This window comes from Sebastes fasciatus, chromosome 5 (assembly GCF_043250625.1).
Source record: "Sebastes fasciatus isolate fSebFas1 chromosome 5, fSebFas1.pri, whole genome shotgun sequence".
Taxonomy (NCBI): domain Eukaryota; kingdom Metazoa; phylum Chordata; class Actinopteri; order Perciformes; family Sebastidae; genus Sebastes; species Sebastes fasciatus.
The window spans coordinates 10,159,863-10,176,213 of NC_133799.1; the positions used below are offsets into that span (position 1 = coordinate 10,159,863).

Consider the following 16,351-nt stretch of genomic DNA (forward strand, 5'->3'; position numbering starts at 1 on the left):
CCAACATAAGCCACCATGTTCTGAACAGACACATTACATTACATTACAAACACTAACAAAGGTAACATTTACATTTCGAAATATAAAATGGAAAACAGGCATGATGGGAGATGTGGGCCGTCGCTGTTGCTACGATACTCAGAGCACTTCCTGCATGCCTATGGCATTTTACACTGCATGAATTAAGCTAGTGGCTAGCGGACTTAGTAAATTAGTTAGTTAGTTTCCTTACTCATCATAGCTCTTCCACTCTTACTTGGTTATTTTAACATTAAGTCACTGCATTTCACGATAGAACAAAACCACGGCTGAATTTCAGCAAAGGTGTCCAAAGCTCTGCCCTCAGTGACAAACAGCGATCGGAGGAGAGAGAGAAGAGAGAAACAAGCGCGACAGTAAATGACACCAAAACTGTATTTTTGTAGATTACAGCACACTTGTAATGCACTGCAGAAGGATTTATGTAATGTCGTTTTTGTAATGATTATGTACTGAGGTAGGTCACACAGATACTGATATTGAAAAGGTGCAGTTTTTTATATTGTAGACTTTTGTAGTCTAATTTTTTAAACACTTTCTAAATAAAAAAGCAATTCAATTCTCTTTTTAAAGAATAATTTGAAAGTGTAAATGACAGTTGTCATGGCATAAAACCAATGATCTGTTGATCTTTACGAATCAAGACTCCATAGTCTAACAATGGCATATTTAAATCGAAAATTTAATCAAATCATGGCCTTCAAATCGAAAGTCAAATCGAATCGTGGATTTGGAGAATCGTGACACCCCTACTGATATCTATCATCAACTTCTGCCCTTCTCACCTTCAATTCCTCTCATCGTTGTTGCTTTGTTTTTGTTTTTTCGTTTTGTTTTTTCTAACTGATTGATATCACCTTATCCCCAGCATTTGACCAGCTGAGGTATAGTTGTCAATACACCAGTGTTTCCCCTATATTCATTCTGCAGCGGTTATGAGGGCCACTGCTAAAATTTCATACAATCATTAATACCCTCGGCTTTTGTGTTTCACCGAGTGCGGGGTTTAGGCTACATCACATTGTTTTTAAACGGAAACAATCTCCATGTACAGGAGTGTTGAAGCACCGTTTCCACTGTAGCCTCTCCACACACACACGGAGCGGAGCAGAGGAGAGACAGGTCAGGTGGAGATAACGTTGTAGGTACCGGTTTAACACATGCTGATGGATTCGGTGTTTTTGTGTTTTCAGCTGAGCTAGACCAGAGAATATTCGGTTAAAAAATAAAAGGCAAAGCCTCCATTTTAATTCAGTGGATGTAGAAATATTACTTTGTCTTTGTCTGACTGATTGGTGAACTTTCACGGAGTGCTCTTCTTAGTATGTACTTTACTTCACATTATGATTGCATATAACTAATAATAATAATTAAAGCCTTCTCTGATGGACCAGAGATGAGAGCACTAAGAGCAAAAAAAGTGGAGAAGCAACAAAGGCTGCTTCTACATGCATGCTGTGGCCTGGAGAGCAGGAGCAGATATGTCGAGGGAGAAGGTTCAAAAACGATAAGAAGAGCAAAGAAAGAGGAGCTCCTGTTTGCAGCCACTGTCCCTATATATACTTGCTCCAGTATAAAATAGAAAGCAATAAAATTCACCTTTGAGTTGTTGTCTACAAAACTGCAAAAAATGTATTGCACTATGGGGGGATGCACCAATCTGTCGCAGAACCCAGATGTTAACCCAGATGAATACCTCACTAGATGAAACTCACTAAGAAGATTGTTATGTAAGGTAGCACGAGGCTGGAAATGGATGAAGAGCTATAAACTGACGGAGAGAGTAGTTCACAAGTCACAAAGACAAAAAGATAGCTGTGGGCTTTTATATAAAAAGAGTACTAGTGATAACCTTAATGCAGATGTTTAGTTATGCATTATAGGGTTCTGTTGTTTACCTTGAGCGAGGAATTCTTCTTCTCCGGAGAGTACTGCTGAGCATACTGACAGGAGCAGGATAAAGTTCCACCTAAAGGGACACACAAACACAAATTAATAACAGATTTGTTTGAAACATTGAAATATAGGCAGATGACCCAATCAGCGATGTGTCTAAGTCGCTTTGTGTGTTGCAGCCTGGGATGAAAACCAGAACTCCAGGATGAAACCAAAGTAAATACGAGGGAGAGAGGAACATGATAACTGTTCACATAGAGGACAAGGGCTGGAAACTCATCTCTCTATGAGACAACACTAACAACTTAACAACCGCAGCACCCTTTTCCCTTCCAATTACAATCCTGGTGATATAGTTTATGCATGGAATTGCTGTTCGTCATAAAGATGCATGCCGGGTGGTTTTCAGTGAATGTGAAACTCTGTCAAAGGTAAGATTTGTGTATACTACATCCAGACTACATACACTCAAGTCAAATAGCAAATCTGCTCAAATACAGAAAACAATGGTCTCTTGTTGAGGTTTTGTTTCAGTCACAAGTGAATTACGGAGGACAAAATTGTGTTCAGTCTGAGAAAAACAAAAATGACTATAACTTGGCTATTTTTCTATTCATGTTTAGTCTTATCCTGTTGACAGAAGGAGAAAGAGTCTCCCTGAAATAAACAGAGAGTAGAAGGCACAGTTTCTTGAGTGATGAGGTGAAGATTGCCTGATGGCATACTACTTGACACTGGAAAACGAGTGACATATGTTACCGTTTATAAATGCCAGAAGCCAGCGTACCAAAACCCAACAGTAACAGAGCACTCAGAATTGTCACATGCAGCTAGAGTAGCATGCCATCACAGCCACTTTTCAATCTTGGCGCTGCTGTTTGATGATACATGGGCAATTATTTGAGACAGTGGAGGATATATTTACTGTACCAGCACAAGGCAATGTGTTCAGAAGGTATAGGAATGGTTACTCAAGATATGAACTGAGGATATACGTATGAGCTATAAGGAGGAATTTACAATATTGCCAGCTGCACCTGTGTGTGCCAAAATGTCCACCATGAGCATGACCTGTAATGAGCAAGACCCTTTTCTTAACCATTTGACATATAATTGCAACACAGGTGTAAAATCCTCACCCTCTTCCCGGGCCTTTTAAATATAGTTCTAGACACTACCAGATGTAATGGGTCGCCGTGGGTCCCTAAAAGACTTGAAAATAAAACTTGAAGCTAACTACAATTTATTTTAACCGTTATTGGTGTTATTTGGATAATTGACGCTGCGGTAAGATTACTTTCTGGGGTGTCTGTCCCAACCATGGATGTATTGAGGTTCCAACTATATCAATCTAGGGGGCGAAGAACGGCCCCTTTGCGTCGTTTCCTCTGCGTGTTTCCTCCGCGTGTTTCCTCTGCTATTTTATATAGGGCAGCTGATGGACGACCAACGATCACCACAGCAACCAATTTCTGAATTTATTTTGTCTGTTGTCACTTTAATCTATGGCTACATTAGTTTCGCCAGTATGTTAGGTAATCTGGGTAACATTACAACATTAACAACATTGCTTGTTCGCTACCTTGCGCAGTGATTTAGAACAGTAGCTTTGTCTGTTTGAGGAAGCGATACCTGCCTGCCAGCCAATCAGAAACAAGCATGTTGGAACAATTTATAACAATGGCCTAAACATAAATGTCTAGAAATGTTATGACATTGTTCACGTTGGGTACAAATTTCATAACTGTAAAAACACCATAGCTAAAATAAAGGAAGAAAAATCCTTTAGAGAATTTAGAGAAAATGAGGCGTACTTAAATTGTGAATTGATTACCATAATCTCATGACTTTGTATTTTCAATTTATCCATAGTCTCAAACATAAATATTAGGGCTGAAATGATTAGTAAATGTATCAGTCGATTGACAAAAAACAATTGGTAACAATTTAAATAATCGATTAATCATTTATATCATTGTAAATTGAATACCTTGCTGATTGGACAAAACAAGCAATGTCAGGTTGACACATATGGGTGCAGTGTGCCTTTTTTAGTAGTATTTTCATTTCATTTTGTAGACTAAACAATGAATTGATTTATCAGAAAAAGTGACTTGATTAATCGATAATGAAAGTAATCGTTACTTTCAGCCCAAGTCAATATTGGGTTGAAATCAGTTGTTGGAACATGTAAAAAAGAATCATGGGAGCCCCTTAAAAGGCATCCTGACTCAGGCTTTCAACTTTGACATTTTTATGTTTGGAATTAAAGTGAAAAGTCATGCAGGCAGCATTTTCTAGTCATGTTTTATTGTTTTCAGATAATGATGGATTTTGTCTCAAAGGCACATTTGGTTAAAATCAATTTATTGATGTTCATGGATGCATGCCTCAGCAAAACAATGACCACAAAGAGTGAAAAGCCAGCTGAGATTTAGTGAGAGTAATGTCATGCCTGCCTTTTAAGATACTTTGCACTCTGTCTCATCAATTTTCATTCCCAAAGCCATTTAAAGAGGTTGTCAACCAGGCTTTTTTATATAAAGGACATAAGCTAATGATCTTTCTGAAAAGCCACAAATACCATGTACATGATAACAGTGACTTAACTACAAAATGATGGATCTGTTAGCAATGCACAAACCAAGTCTCTATGTACTAATGCTTTTGACAATGTCATCATGCTAAAAACAGATAAAAGAAAAGCACATTTTGATTGTGAAACTAACACTTACAATTGAAAGAAACATATTCTTTAATTTATAGTCGACTAATTTATATTCCACCAGCTTTGTTTTTATTTCAAACAGTCCTAATCACACAGTGATGTGTTAGGACCTATATGTTACTCATACTCTCTAATAGATTCCTGGAACTTCAGTACTTTGACCCTCATTGACCCCACCTCTAGGTGGCACTGCCCACCATATAGCTAGAAGGGCAGCATCTGCTATATATACGTTCAGTAAAAAGCCAAAATAAGTCTAGAGCACTGTGGATGTACAAATTGCATTGACATTTAATTTTCCCTTATTCAGATGAGATTTTCATATACAAATTATGCTGATACAAGTTTTAAATGGGGAGCATGTGCAACGTGTAAAACACGTTCAGAGGCCGAGGATTACACAGACCACCATGCACACACATGTCTTCAGTCTTTATTCCCATAGTTTTAAAACTAAATCTTTAATCATTAAAACTACAGCAACAGCAGAACATGTTGTGTCATCCTTGTTATTCACTCTCACCATCCTTGTTGTGGGTATCCAGTGTAACATTTACTGACATTGTCAACCAGAAGGGAAAAAGCAGAGTGTGGAGTAGGGCTGCAATTAACGTTTATTTTCATAGTCGATTAATCTATTGATTATTTTCTCGATTAATCGATTAGTTGTTTGGTCTATAATATGTCAGAAAACGGTGAAAACTGTTGATCAGTGTTTCCCAAAACCCAAGATGACGTCCTCTAATGTCCTGTTTTGTCCACAACTCAAATATATTCAGTTTAACGTCATAGAGGAGTAAAGAAACTATTCACATTTAAGAAGCTGGAATCAGACTCTTTTATTCTTAAAAAAATACTCAAACCAATTAATCGATTATCAAAATTGTTGGCGATTAATGAAATAGTTAACAACTATTGATTAATCGATTAATCATTGCAGCTCTGGAGCAGTCTCTCCAACTTGCAGAAAATGTGCCAGTTCAATATTAAACCATACTGTACCCCTATCATACTGATTGGATATAAGGGTAATATACTAACTAAAATAATATGAATCTTAGCTTTACAATAAGTGATACCTCAGGTGAGCATGAGAAGTGGGGTTTTCCTTGCTCATGTTTTCTTCTGATGATCAGTAATATCACATAAATCAAACCTTATCTGAAAAATGGAATAATAACTATTTTGTAAACGTGGGAAACTAAACTTAGTAATTAAACAGTAATCCAAGTCACTGGCATGCCATCTCTTTTCTCCTACAACTATAACCCACAACACATTTACTGAACATTTATCGTGTACAGGCTGCTTCAAAGCAAACTCTGTACATTCAAACCAAATCCATCACATCGACAGCCCTGCACATATAGTAACAGCTGCTGACACAACTTGAAGTGGCTTCTGGCAACTAGCGTGATGATTTTCAACACAGTGTGGGGTTAGTACAAAAGACAGGAGGAGACAGTGGTCCCGCTATTTTTATATGCAGTTATGTAACAGTGCCATCAATCACAGGCTGCTGTCGCACCCAAGACTTATTGATGTGAGTGTGATGGCTACAAACAGCATGATATCTGTCTCACAAACATCTCTCCTTCATGTCCTTTTGAGGACCAGATTAACCCAGCAAGGAGGCTACCAGTAGTGTTTGTGTGGCCCTGTTTGGCGGAAAGCCACAGACAGGCAGCCACGTTTGTTTTCCCAGAGCGATGTGGCCCTTAGCAAAACAAAGAGAGACAGATGCGGACAGAAAAAAAGAGTAAGAAAGAAAGAAAAAGATTGAGTGTAAGTAGAAACACTATGAGCCGCGTCCGTCACCTGTTCCCCATCGAGAAAGTGGTGCGACATTCCAATGCCGGGAACACAAGACACATCCCCGAAGCAGGAAAAAGCAATAGAGGAAAACAAGAGGGGAATGTATGATTGCAATCATTCATCTGTTGAGAGAGGATGAAACTGACATTTACAAAACCAACGAGTAGCTGGTTCTGCTTAAAGGCTGGCAGGGTTTAAAAGTAGACCCAAAACAACTAAATATAACACTTAACACTCCCTTTTTGGAGTGTCAAGTGGGGCCATCTGATGCTGATTCAGACAGCTTTACTGTCTGCCTGTCACCCAGTCTCCTTGGTCAGGGCTATTTAAGGTATCCCTGAGACTCGGCCACCAAACAGACTCCGGTCATCGCTTCAGCACATCTAGCGTAACACTACCATTTACCATCCTTCTGTCTCAGCATCAGTTGGTGAACTTTGTGAGACATTTTTTAAGGTTTTTATTTAGTTATATATGCAAACAGGAAGGAAGCGACGGAGTTCCTTATATCCAGGACACAAAGGCTACATGCAGACTGAGCCGGTCTAAGTGACAGCACACTATGACATGCTTTCCAGCCCCTTACAGTTAATGGAAAAGACTGCTGAAAGCGAGACAAAGCTCCCCAAACACTGCTCTGTTGACTGAGGGAAATGCCACTACGTGGGGAGTGGGGTGTCATGTCAGGACTATAAATAATCTCAACTCAAAACTCTCTGCAACGAATCGTTCCAGCAGTAACAGATCTCGCCTTTTCTCCCCTCAAAATGAGCTTGGATCCCTAACAATGCTTCATTCAACACGAGGAAAAAGGCTGAGAGGCAAATGGAGAGGTGAAGTGCTCGATGCGGCTTGGCAAATAGAGCGACGATGGAGCGATGTTTACAGTCCTCATAAGGGAAAGGGAAACAATTTTCTTACTTTCATCATTGATGTCTGTCAGGGGGCGACTTTGCGAGCAGTGCCACTGTTTACATGTCTAATTTGGCAGGCCACTTACCAGATCCATTAGTATCAACAATGCATACAAAGCAGGTAACTACCTGAAATCTGAAATGTTGAACTTCTTGATGGAACCAGTAAAATTGCTGTTGATCTATGTTGGGGGTAAAAATCATGTACAACAGCAGCTCCTCCTTTATTTCTAACCTTTGGTGGAAAGATTCTCTGACATGTTGGAACATCTAAACCAGTCGTTCCCAACCTTTTTCCTTAAGGGACACCTTTTCTATCATAGAGTGAACTGAGCACCCCTGACTAAGTGACATATTTTATGGATATTTCATAATATATTCAATGCATAACAATAATGGCACAGAACAACCGATAAACTGTAAAAGCAACCCAGATAGTGAGCGCAATAACTGCTGGAAGTTTGTCTAAAACAAGCGATTTGGATGAATTTTGAGTAGATTATTTCCTGTGAATATTGTATCAGAGATGAGTTTTCCTGTTATTTTTAGGAACTTTAAATACAATTATCTGTCTGTAGGCTATTGTGTATCATACCTACTTAATAGGCTTCTTCGTCTTACACCCTTTAAAATCAAGAAGGCCTTGCGACCCCCGTGAACCTTTAGCGACTCCTATTGGGGGTTGGGACCCCCAGGTTGGGAACTATTGATCTAAACAAACATGATGGGAGTCACCTTGACCGACCCGCCACTTATCATCCCTTCTGTTGACTTTGAAGAGATTGTTTCTGCCTTCAGAATACCACAACAGTAGTACTCTTTAGAAGTATGCCACATGGAGTCGTTATTATTATTATGGAGCTTGACCTTGGAACATTTGCCTAACCCCCACTTCCCCATGGCAAAAAAAATGCGGCTCAGTTTAACCCAAGTCTAAATGGAGTGGAATTCAAAACAGACGGAAGGCAATGACTTTGAACTGACGCATGCAGTGCTCTCAGGAGCTGTAATGAGGCTCATAACAGAAGTCCCTTTGCAAAGACATCAAACTGTGAGGGAAATGAATCTGACGTGAAAAATTACATCCATCATATAAACAGCATCACACACACACACACACACACACATTTTCCACATGCTAAGACCAAGCAGATATTTCTCTCAATGGAAACGTCTTGCTAATCAGGTGTTCTGTTCCTGCACGCTTCGCTTCTCAATCTCGACCAAAACATTCTTGGACACGAGCAAGTAACTGATCCCCAGCCAATATCTGTTCCTGCTGGCCGTGTTTCAGCTTTAACACCTGTGTCCTGGTCATAATTACTTCATTATGGATGCACTAAGTGGGCTTGTCTTCTTCTCATGTCTAAACTGCCGCGAGCGGAAATTAGCAGGTCAACAAGTTTCCAGGTTCCAATTGGCCACTTGACATTCTGACTCTGGCCGAAGGCTTGAAATACTTCTCAGATCGGATACTTCTCCAAACTACCCCAAGCAACTCATAAATATAAATATACATTTTCTAAGACCGGTATGTCATGTCTGGATGCTTTGCAGGAGCGTGGTGCATGTTTGTGCTCACTCAGATAGGTGACTGGAGTCAAGAGGTCAGTGCAGACCAGAGTAAAGATTGACTTAGTCCACAAGACAGCAAGCAGACAAAGAGCTGTGAGTAAACTTCCACCGGCCTTTAATAGTTTGCCCTTTTCCTGTTGCGGGGGAACCTGCAGATGTTAGGAGGGTTAAATACTCTCACTCACACAGGCGGGCCAAAATCCCTACAGGCACCGGTGTGGAGAAGGTATGTAGAGGCTTCAGCAGCAAGTTGGTGGGCAGGCTGTGATTCCACCATGCATTATTTTTGCTTACAGGCTTACAGGTGAGAATACTCTGAAGTTCCCTATCTCCTGAAACCATTAACACATTTCTCTATTTCTCTTTCTCTATTTTGGGGAATCTATTAGCAGAAATGGAATATAATATTAATAACTATGTTTTCATTAGTGTATAATCACCGGAAACTAAGCTGCCGGGAAACAAGACACGTCAAACCTCTGTCGGTCTTGAGGAGCTGCAGCATTTATTTCTGCACAAACTGCAACTTCCACTGAACATTCACTTGATATTCTCAAAGCTAAACTAACTCTGTCTTCTGCTCCACTTGCTCACTTGTTCACTCACACACATTTGGTGCCGCTCTCTCACTCTCTTGCTTCACCAATCACTTACACACACACTCTATGCACTGACTCTGCTATTCTCCAAATGACCTATACGCTACTCTTACAACAGCTCTAAATAAGGCCTATACACACTCCTACACACTGGGCACACGGGAGATGTTGCAATCTGAAACTTCACCACTAGATGCCGCCAGATGTTACACACTGTACCATTAAACTTCATGTTAGACCACCCGTATAGGATTCAACTGAGTTTATGACTCTTATGGCCAAAAATTGCAGACTCTTTGGCTTAAAATACATGGAAAACAAAACAAATACCGTGAGGCCAGATTAAAAGTAATTACACTAAGTGTGATGATAGCCTCATGGCAAGCTACAGCATCTGTACTTCATGTAATGACAACAAGAGTTGGAGGAGTAGTGACATGGAAAACATCGTCCCTTGTACAGTATCTTCACAGTAGACTTCAGTCAAATGAGAAGAGTGTGTACATTGAGATTTGCATCCTCTGATAAATGAAGACTACCTGCAGAAGCCTGCTGTCAGTAAGCCTCATTGTCAATAGGGTATACCCTCCTCAGTTTCCATTAATGTTCACAATAAAACCATGTATTCAACACCTCAGCAACACACTGAACACACCTGTCATTGAAGCACAGGTGCAACACACAGTAGACGAATCAATCACACTAGATGTCATTGTAAACTAACCACTGTGTTGGTGCAGAAGCCAAAAACACAGTCCATCTTATTAAGACATACGTTTAATATTTTGATCACCTATTAGTCTTGACCCCCTCCTCCAAAGTATAGCCCATCTCCACTTCCGGAAAAACTTGCATCATCAACTTATTTTGGGAACTACCAGGCAGCGTAGAGGAGACAGCATGCTGTGAGTCTCTGCAGCTATACAACTCAACCACTGCCAGCAACGGAGCAGCAACTCTTGCAACAGTGGGTGATTGTCTGGAGCTCAGGAGCCAGTCAACCACTGATGCATACACACTAACTCTCCCGGTGAATTCAAGGGGAGGCCACACTTGTTCTTGGTCAACTCAGTTCTCCCATAAGGCTCTCATTTTCACTCTCAGGGAGAAAGAAAAAAATGGATTCTCTCAGGATTTCAGGTTCACTTTGTTTTCCGTTGAGCAAACACTATCAGTAGAGAACAACAGAATGCATTGTGAGCTCAGCTCTGTTTAGATCTAATCTGAAAGGGATTCATAATAGAGTGCAGACAACTTGGACTCACTTCTGATAGAAGGAAATACATTTCCTGCTAAGTGGACTATGGAGGCGTGCACATTTCTGTAGCTCCACAGACCCAGCTGAATGTAGCAGGACAACAAGACCTGCATGCAGGATGTCAATAATAAACACTTCCATGAGGAATGTTAAGGTTTAAAGGCACTCAGTAGATGTTTTTCCATTTAAAGCCTTTGACAGAGTTTGATTAATTTGTTAGGTCTTTACAGTTTCTCTTATGCTTATCATCACACAGTCTAACACTGTCATGCTGATGAATACACATCATTGCTTCCAAGCCAGTTTCAATGTTTATTTCCCGGCTTATCAAGCTATGTGAGTGCAAAATAAATAAAAAAGAAGGCCGTTCATCAGCAGTGGGGCCACATGGTATTCACATTATAATGTAGAAGGAGATCCCAGGCTGCATGTTCATGTGGCGAGTTCAAAGCCAAGACATGCAAGATGTCAGCTATACATGTATCAAGATCAGCTAAGAATAAAAAAGAAGTTCACAGTAAATATTCAACACTTTCAAAGTCTACATGTGCAGTATGCAGTATGATTAATGTGCAGAACTTAAGGAGGAAAAGTCAACAGAAACTAAAGGGATCTAATTTGAAACATCCCAAAATCAAAAACAATAAGATAAGATAAGATAAGATGAACCTTTATTAATCCCCGGAGGGAAATTCAGGTGTCATAGCAGCAACATCAACAAACAGAGTGAAACACAGGAGAGGTAAAGGTATACAAAAATTATAAAAACAATAATAGAGATATAAAAGATGCAGAGTGAATGGGTGAACATAATGTGTGCAGTCCATCAATAAATGAATGTAGTATGTGCAATAAATAAATGTAATATGTGCATATGTGCAGTCTATAAAGTGGTATATAGGATGTATAGTGTAAAGTAAGTGTGCCAGTGGTTAGAGTCCAAGAGGGTTGCAGATAGTGCATGTTAAAAGGTAGATAGTGCATGTTTAAAGGCATATAGTGCATGTTTAAAAGGTAGATAGTGCATGTTTAAAGGCATATAGTGCATGTTTAAAAGGTAGATAGTGCATATTAAAAGGTAGATAGTGCATGTTTAAAGGTAGATAGTGCATGTTAAAAGGTAGATAGTGCATGTTTATGGGTAGATAGTGCATGTTTAAAGGTAGATAGTGCACGTTAAAAGGTATATAGTGCATGTTTAAAGGTATATAGTGCATGTTTAAAGGCAGATAGTGCATGTTTAAAGGCATATAGTGCATGTTTAAAGGTAGATAGTGCATGTTTAAAGATAGATAGTGCATGTTAAAAGGCAGATAGTGCATGTTTAAAGGCAGATAGTGCATGTTTAAAGGTAGATAGTGCATGTTAAAAGGCAGATAGTGCATGTTTAAAGTCAGATAGTGCATGTTTAAATGTGCAGAACTTAAGAAGGAAAAGTCAACAGAAACTAAAGGTAATTGAAAACATTCCAAAATCAAAAACAATAACAATACAGACCAATTATATTATGCAATTGTGATCGAATGAAAACACTGTATTGTCAGTCACGTTTTGGTGGCAAAAACGTATAGCTGCAGGGACTTTGCTTAGTCAATTGGCGCCAGACAACAGAAATAAGTCCCACAAGTTGCCACTTTATATGAAAATAGAGCTTCATAGGTATAACCTAACACCTGCATGCTATTAAACCAAATGCCCACTCACGTTGCTGCCGCGGAAACGTGTCCACTCCTTGTCCGTTGAGCTCCTAAATGCATTTGTATGCATTTGTCCAGGCAGCAGAGATCTGGGTGAAAACAGAATCACACTCAAGAGGATACCTGCTCATGGGCTAAACCCCCTTTGGTTTAACAAGCCAAAAGGAAAGCGTAAAAGTGGACGGATGATGTTGTGCCACTTCAGAATTTCCTCATGGTATTGCAGATCCCGGAGAGGAGAGATCTCTCCAACTCTTTCTCTTCTCAGATCCTCTGCGCTCTGCGGCGCGCAGTGATCCGGTGATTTTCTATCCAAAAGTGGAGACGCGCAACAGTTGCATAGAAAACAAGTTGTGGTCGGCTGGAGAGCGGCTGGTCTTGCTGGGCTGCAGCTGGTGTTAAACACGACTGCTGTTTGTAGATACAGAGAGTCAAAAGCTCGACTGCTTCTCTCACAAAGTGGTCTCCTCCAACACAACAAGCAGATCCAGCTCTAGTGCGTCTTCACCCGCAGGCGGTGCTTTCTTTCTGCTATGTGCCTTGACTTGCACTGATGCAAGGGGATCCGTATTCACCCCAACACAACTCCTACCAGCTGGTGGTGTTGGATTTCACCACTTACAGGCTCGTGACATCACGGATAGACTTTCTGGCTTGTGTTCATCAATGTCCTTTGTCTTCTTTGACTACTTTGACTACCTCACTAAGACCAAGAAAGTGGATCATATCAGTCCAGTTCTGAGGTCTCTCTACACTGGCTCCCTGTCTCTCTCAGAGAATTGATTTAAAAATACTCCTGCTGGTTTACAAAGCACTAAATGGTTTATGGGACAAAATACATTTCTGATCTTCTGCTATGTTATGAACCATCCAGACCTCTCAGGTAATCTGGATCAGGTCTGCTTAGTGTCCCCAGAGTCAGAACTAAACATGCAGAAGCAGTGTTCAGATTTTATGCACCAATTATTTGGAACAAGCTCCCAGAAACCTGCAGGACCAACTCCAACTCTGAGCTCTTTTAAATCAAAGCTTAAAACGTTCCTGTTTGCTGCTGCCTTTCATTAAACCAGATAATGATCTTATATACTGCACTAGAGCCTTTACTCTTATGTGTTATATTCTATTTTAGCTTCGATCCTAACTTTTATTTTTAGATTGTTTTTAGTTTCTAATCTTTAATGTTTTTATGTTTTTATAACTGTTTTAATTATGTCTTAATGTTTTTTTGCACTTTGTAGCAATGTTCTTGAATGTTTATGTATAGCACTTTGAATTGCCCTGTTGCTGAAATGTGCTATACAAATAAAGCTGCCTTGCCTACTGTGTTAGCCCCAAAGCAGGTGCAACATTTATGTTTACTCACTGTATACTTTGCAGGGTGGAGGGCATGTTGTAATTGCAACAAAAAAAAAACAGCTTAAACCTGCTTGCAAAGACACATACATACACTTATTGACACATACTGTAGAGCACACACCGAGACTGAAATAGGCTAATGCCAGAGAAAAATAGAAGAGATCAGCTGGTGCTGCAGCCTCATGTTTGCTGACAAGCAAATCTGCCAGGTGCTGCAGCTCGAGTCACTGTTGTTCTGGCATAATGGCAAGATTATCTGTTATCCAGCATTAGGCAACTCAGTTGACAACTCTTTATTTTGGTACTAAAACTTACTTACTTACTTAGCAGTCTTTGGACACATACCCCTTAAAGTGGCAGTAGGTAGTAGCATATTTTTGGCATCATTGGCCAAAATTCCATAATAACCTTTCAGCATATTGTAATTCAAGTGTTCTGAGAGATAATTAGACTTCTGCATCTCCTCATGGCTCTGTTTTCAGGCTTTAAAAAAATCTAGCCCGTGACGGGAGACTTTGACCAATCACAGGTCATTGCATTAAGAGAGCGTTCCTATTGGCTGTGCTCCGGTCATGTGACAGGAACTTGGCGTTCCTTTCGATAGATTTTACAATGGCAAACTTTCTCATTTTACAGCTAAGCAGTACACTACAAGATGATTCTGAAAACATTTGAGGCGAGAAATAGGCATTAACGTAACATAATATTGATTCATATTTGATCAGCGCTGCCTACTTTAGGAGCACTGGAGGAGCACATGTTTTTTTTTTCAGATTACCTGTTTCATGTTCTACTGTCACGATATAGCGACCGTTTTATAAAAATAACTTTTTTTAATCATATTTGCTCCAAACTCGCCTACTTCAGCTTTAAAGTGCAAATTTCCCCACTGTGGGACTAATAAAGATATATCTTATCTTAAAGTGCACCCTTATCTATGAGTGGGTTTTCTTAGCAGGGGTGGAGTACACCCATTTTGCTCTTAAGTATGATTAGACACAGCAAAAGTTATTTTGAATCATATAAGCATTTGGCAGCAGTGGCACACTCCGGCTGTCTGAGGGTTAGGGGCGAAAAAAAGTGAAACCAGCAGCACGTGGTTTTCTAGCATGTAGGCCACCTAGAGGGCAGTTTATCATGTTTTATCTCTTGGGGGCATCCAAGAGGGCTCTTTTGCTGCGACTTCAAACATGGGGGCACCATGGTGGCGGTCAACCCCCCCACCCCCGCCCCACCTTGAGTCCACCAGTGCTTGGCAATATAAAGATAAGCCACAGTGAAAAAGTCTTTTGGGCTTTGCTTCACTGGTTTAAGATTATGATCCTGCAGGGTTCAAACTGTCAAAAATGATGCAAATAATCATATACAAATGTTGAGTTTGATGTAAAAATAACAATATGCACAGTGCTGGCCAGAGGCATGTAGTGGTGGTGGTCTTTATTTTCTTTGGACAGCATCCAAAATAGTTATGTTTAAAGTAGGGCCTCCTATTAACTGCATTTCACTCACATAAAATGAATAATTAATATCTATGGACAGATCGTGCAAGATGCTGTCACAAAGTGTTACAGTCGCGTAGTTGAGATAAACATGAAGGCAGAGTTCGAAGTAGGGGGTTAGGAAGTGGGGAAGGGCCCAATTTACACTCTTGGCCCAATTTTGCATTGGACATTATCCAATAATTGGCTGTAACTCACTGAGGAAAAGATGTATTTGCACCAAACTTCACATAGAGCTCCAAAACAAATACAAATACAGCATATCACATTGAAAAAGCAAAAATTATTTGGTTGACTATGGAGGTTTTTTTTGTTTTTTTATGTCAAATATGGCCACACAAAGGTGGGCTAATGCATAATGGTGAGTTTACACTGTACCAGAAAGAAAGGATAGGTCTCACTGAATCATATGATGTACAACACTTGATACTGACTGAAAGAATAATCAGAATTGGCAAAAAAAATGTAAAACTATGTCCAGGCGTTTCTTTGTTAGGCTTTAAATGGGAAAAATAAAGCAATTATGTTACAGACCACCATGTGACATAATCCTGAGCAGGTCTGAGAATACGAAATGTGAAGGTGGTTTAACACGTTAGCATGCCGTATAGTTTGAGTTTGTTTTTTATTTTGCATCTGCTCCATCTGCTGCATTGTGTTTAGTCAGGAGATTTACACAAACAGATTTATTAGGTGTATAAACTCTAGTAGTGTATCAAGAATTTTATTGCTCTAGCACTTATTTAAGTTAGAAATAACCCCTCTTTGTTTCTCTGTCTGAACACAGCGCCGCCTTCTTTCCTCCTTGAAAATGACACCGTCTCTTTTCTTTATCTCTCCCATCGATTTTTCCAAACAAACAGCCTCTAACCCACTTCCACCTTTCCCGATCAAGGTTAACCCATTAACCCAGAACAAACAGAGCTCTGTGGATCCCCGGGCTCCCCACCCCCCGCCTCCAACGCACCCCAGCAT

General features: G+C 40.0%; 1 protein-coding gene across 2 annotated transcripts in view; it reads right to left on the minus strand.

Annotated features, from left to right (window-relative positions):
- The window catches only part of col24a1 (collagen type XXIV alpha 1 chain), a 98,837-nt gene extending 84,223 nt beyond the window's left edge, over nt 1-14,614 (minus strand). Inside the window, exons 1-2 of one of the 2 annotated variants that reach the window (XM_074634986.1) lie at nt 14,201-14,614; nt 1,938-2,008 (exon numbers count right to left, since the gene is read on the minus strand). In XM_074634986.1, coding sequence (XP_074491087.1) covers nt 1,938-2,008; nt 14,201-14,337 — 208 coding nt within the window. In that variant the 5' untranslated portion in view covers nt 14,338-14,614. Of the gene's footprint in view, nt 1-1,937; nt 2,009-12,528; nt 13,465-14,200 lie in introns of those variants that run through there. The other variant, XM_074634987.1, reaches the window with a different exon arrangement.
- Nucleotides 14,615-16,351: the final 1,737 nt, after the last annotated feature.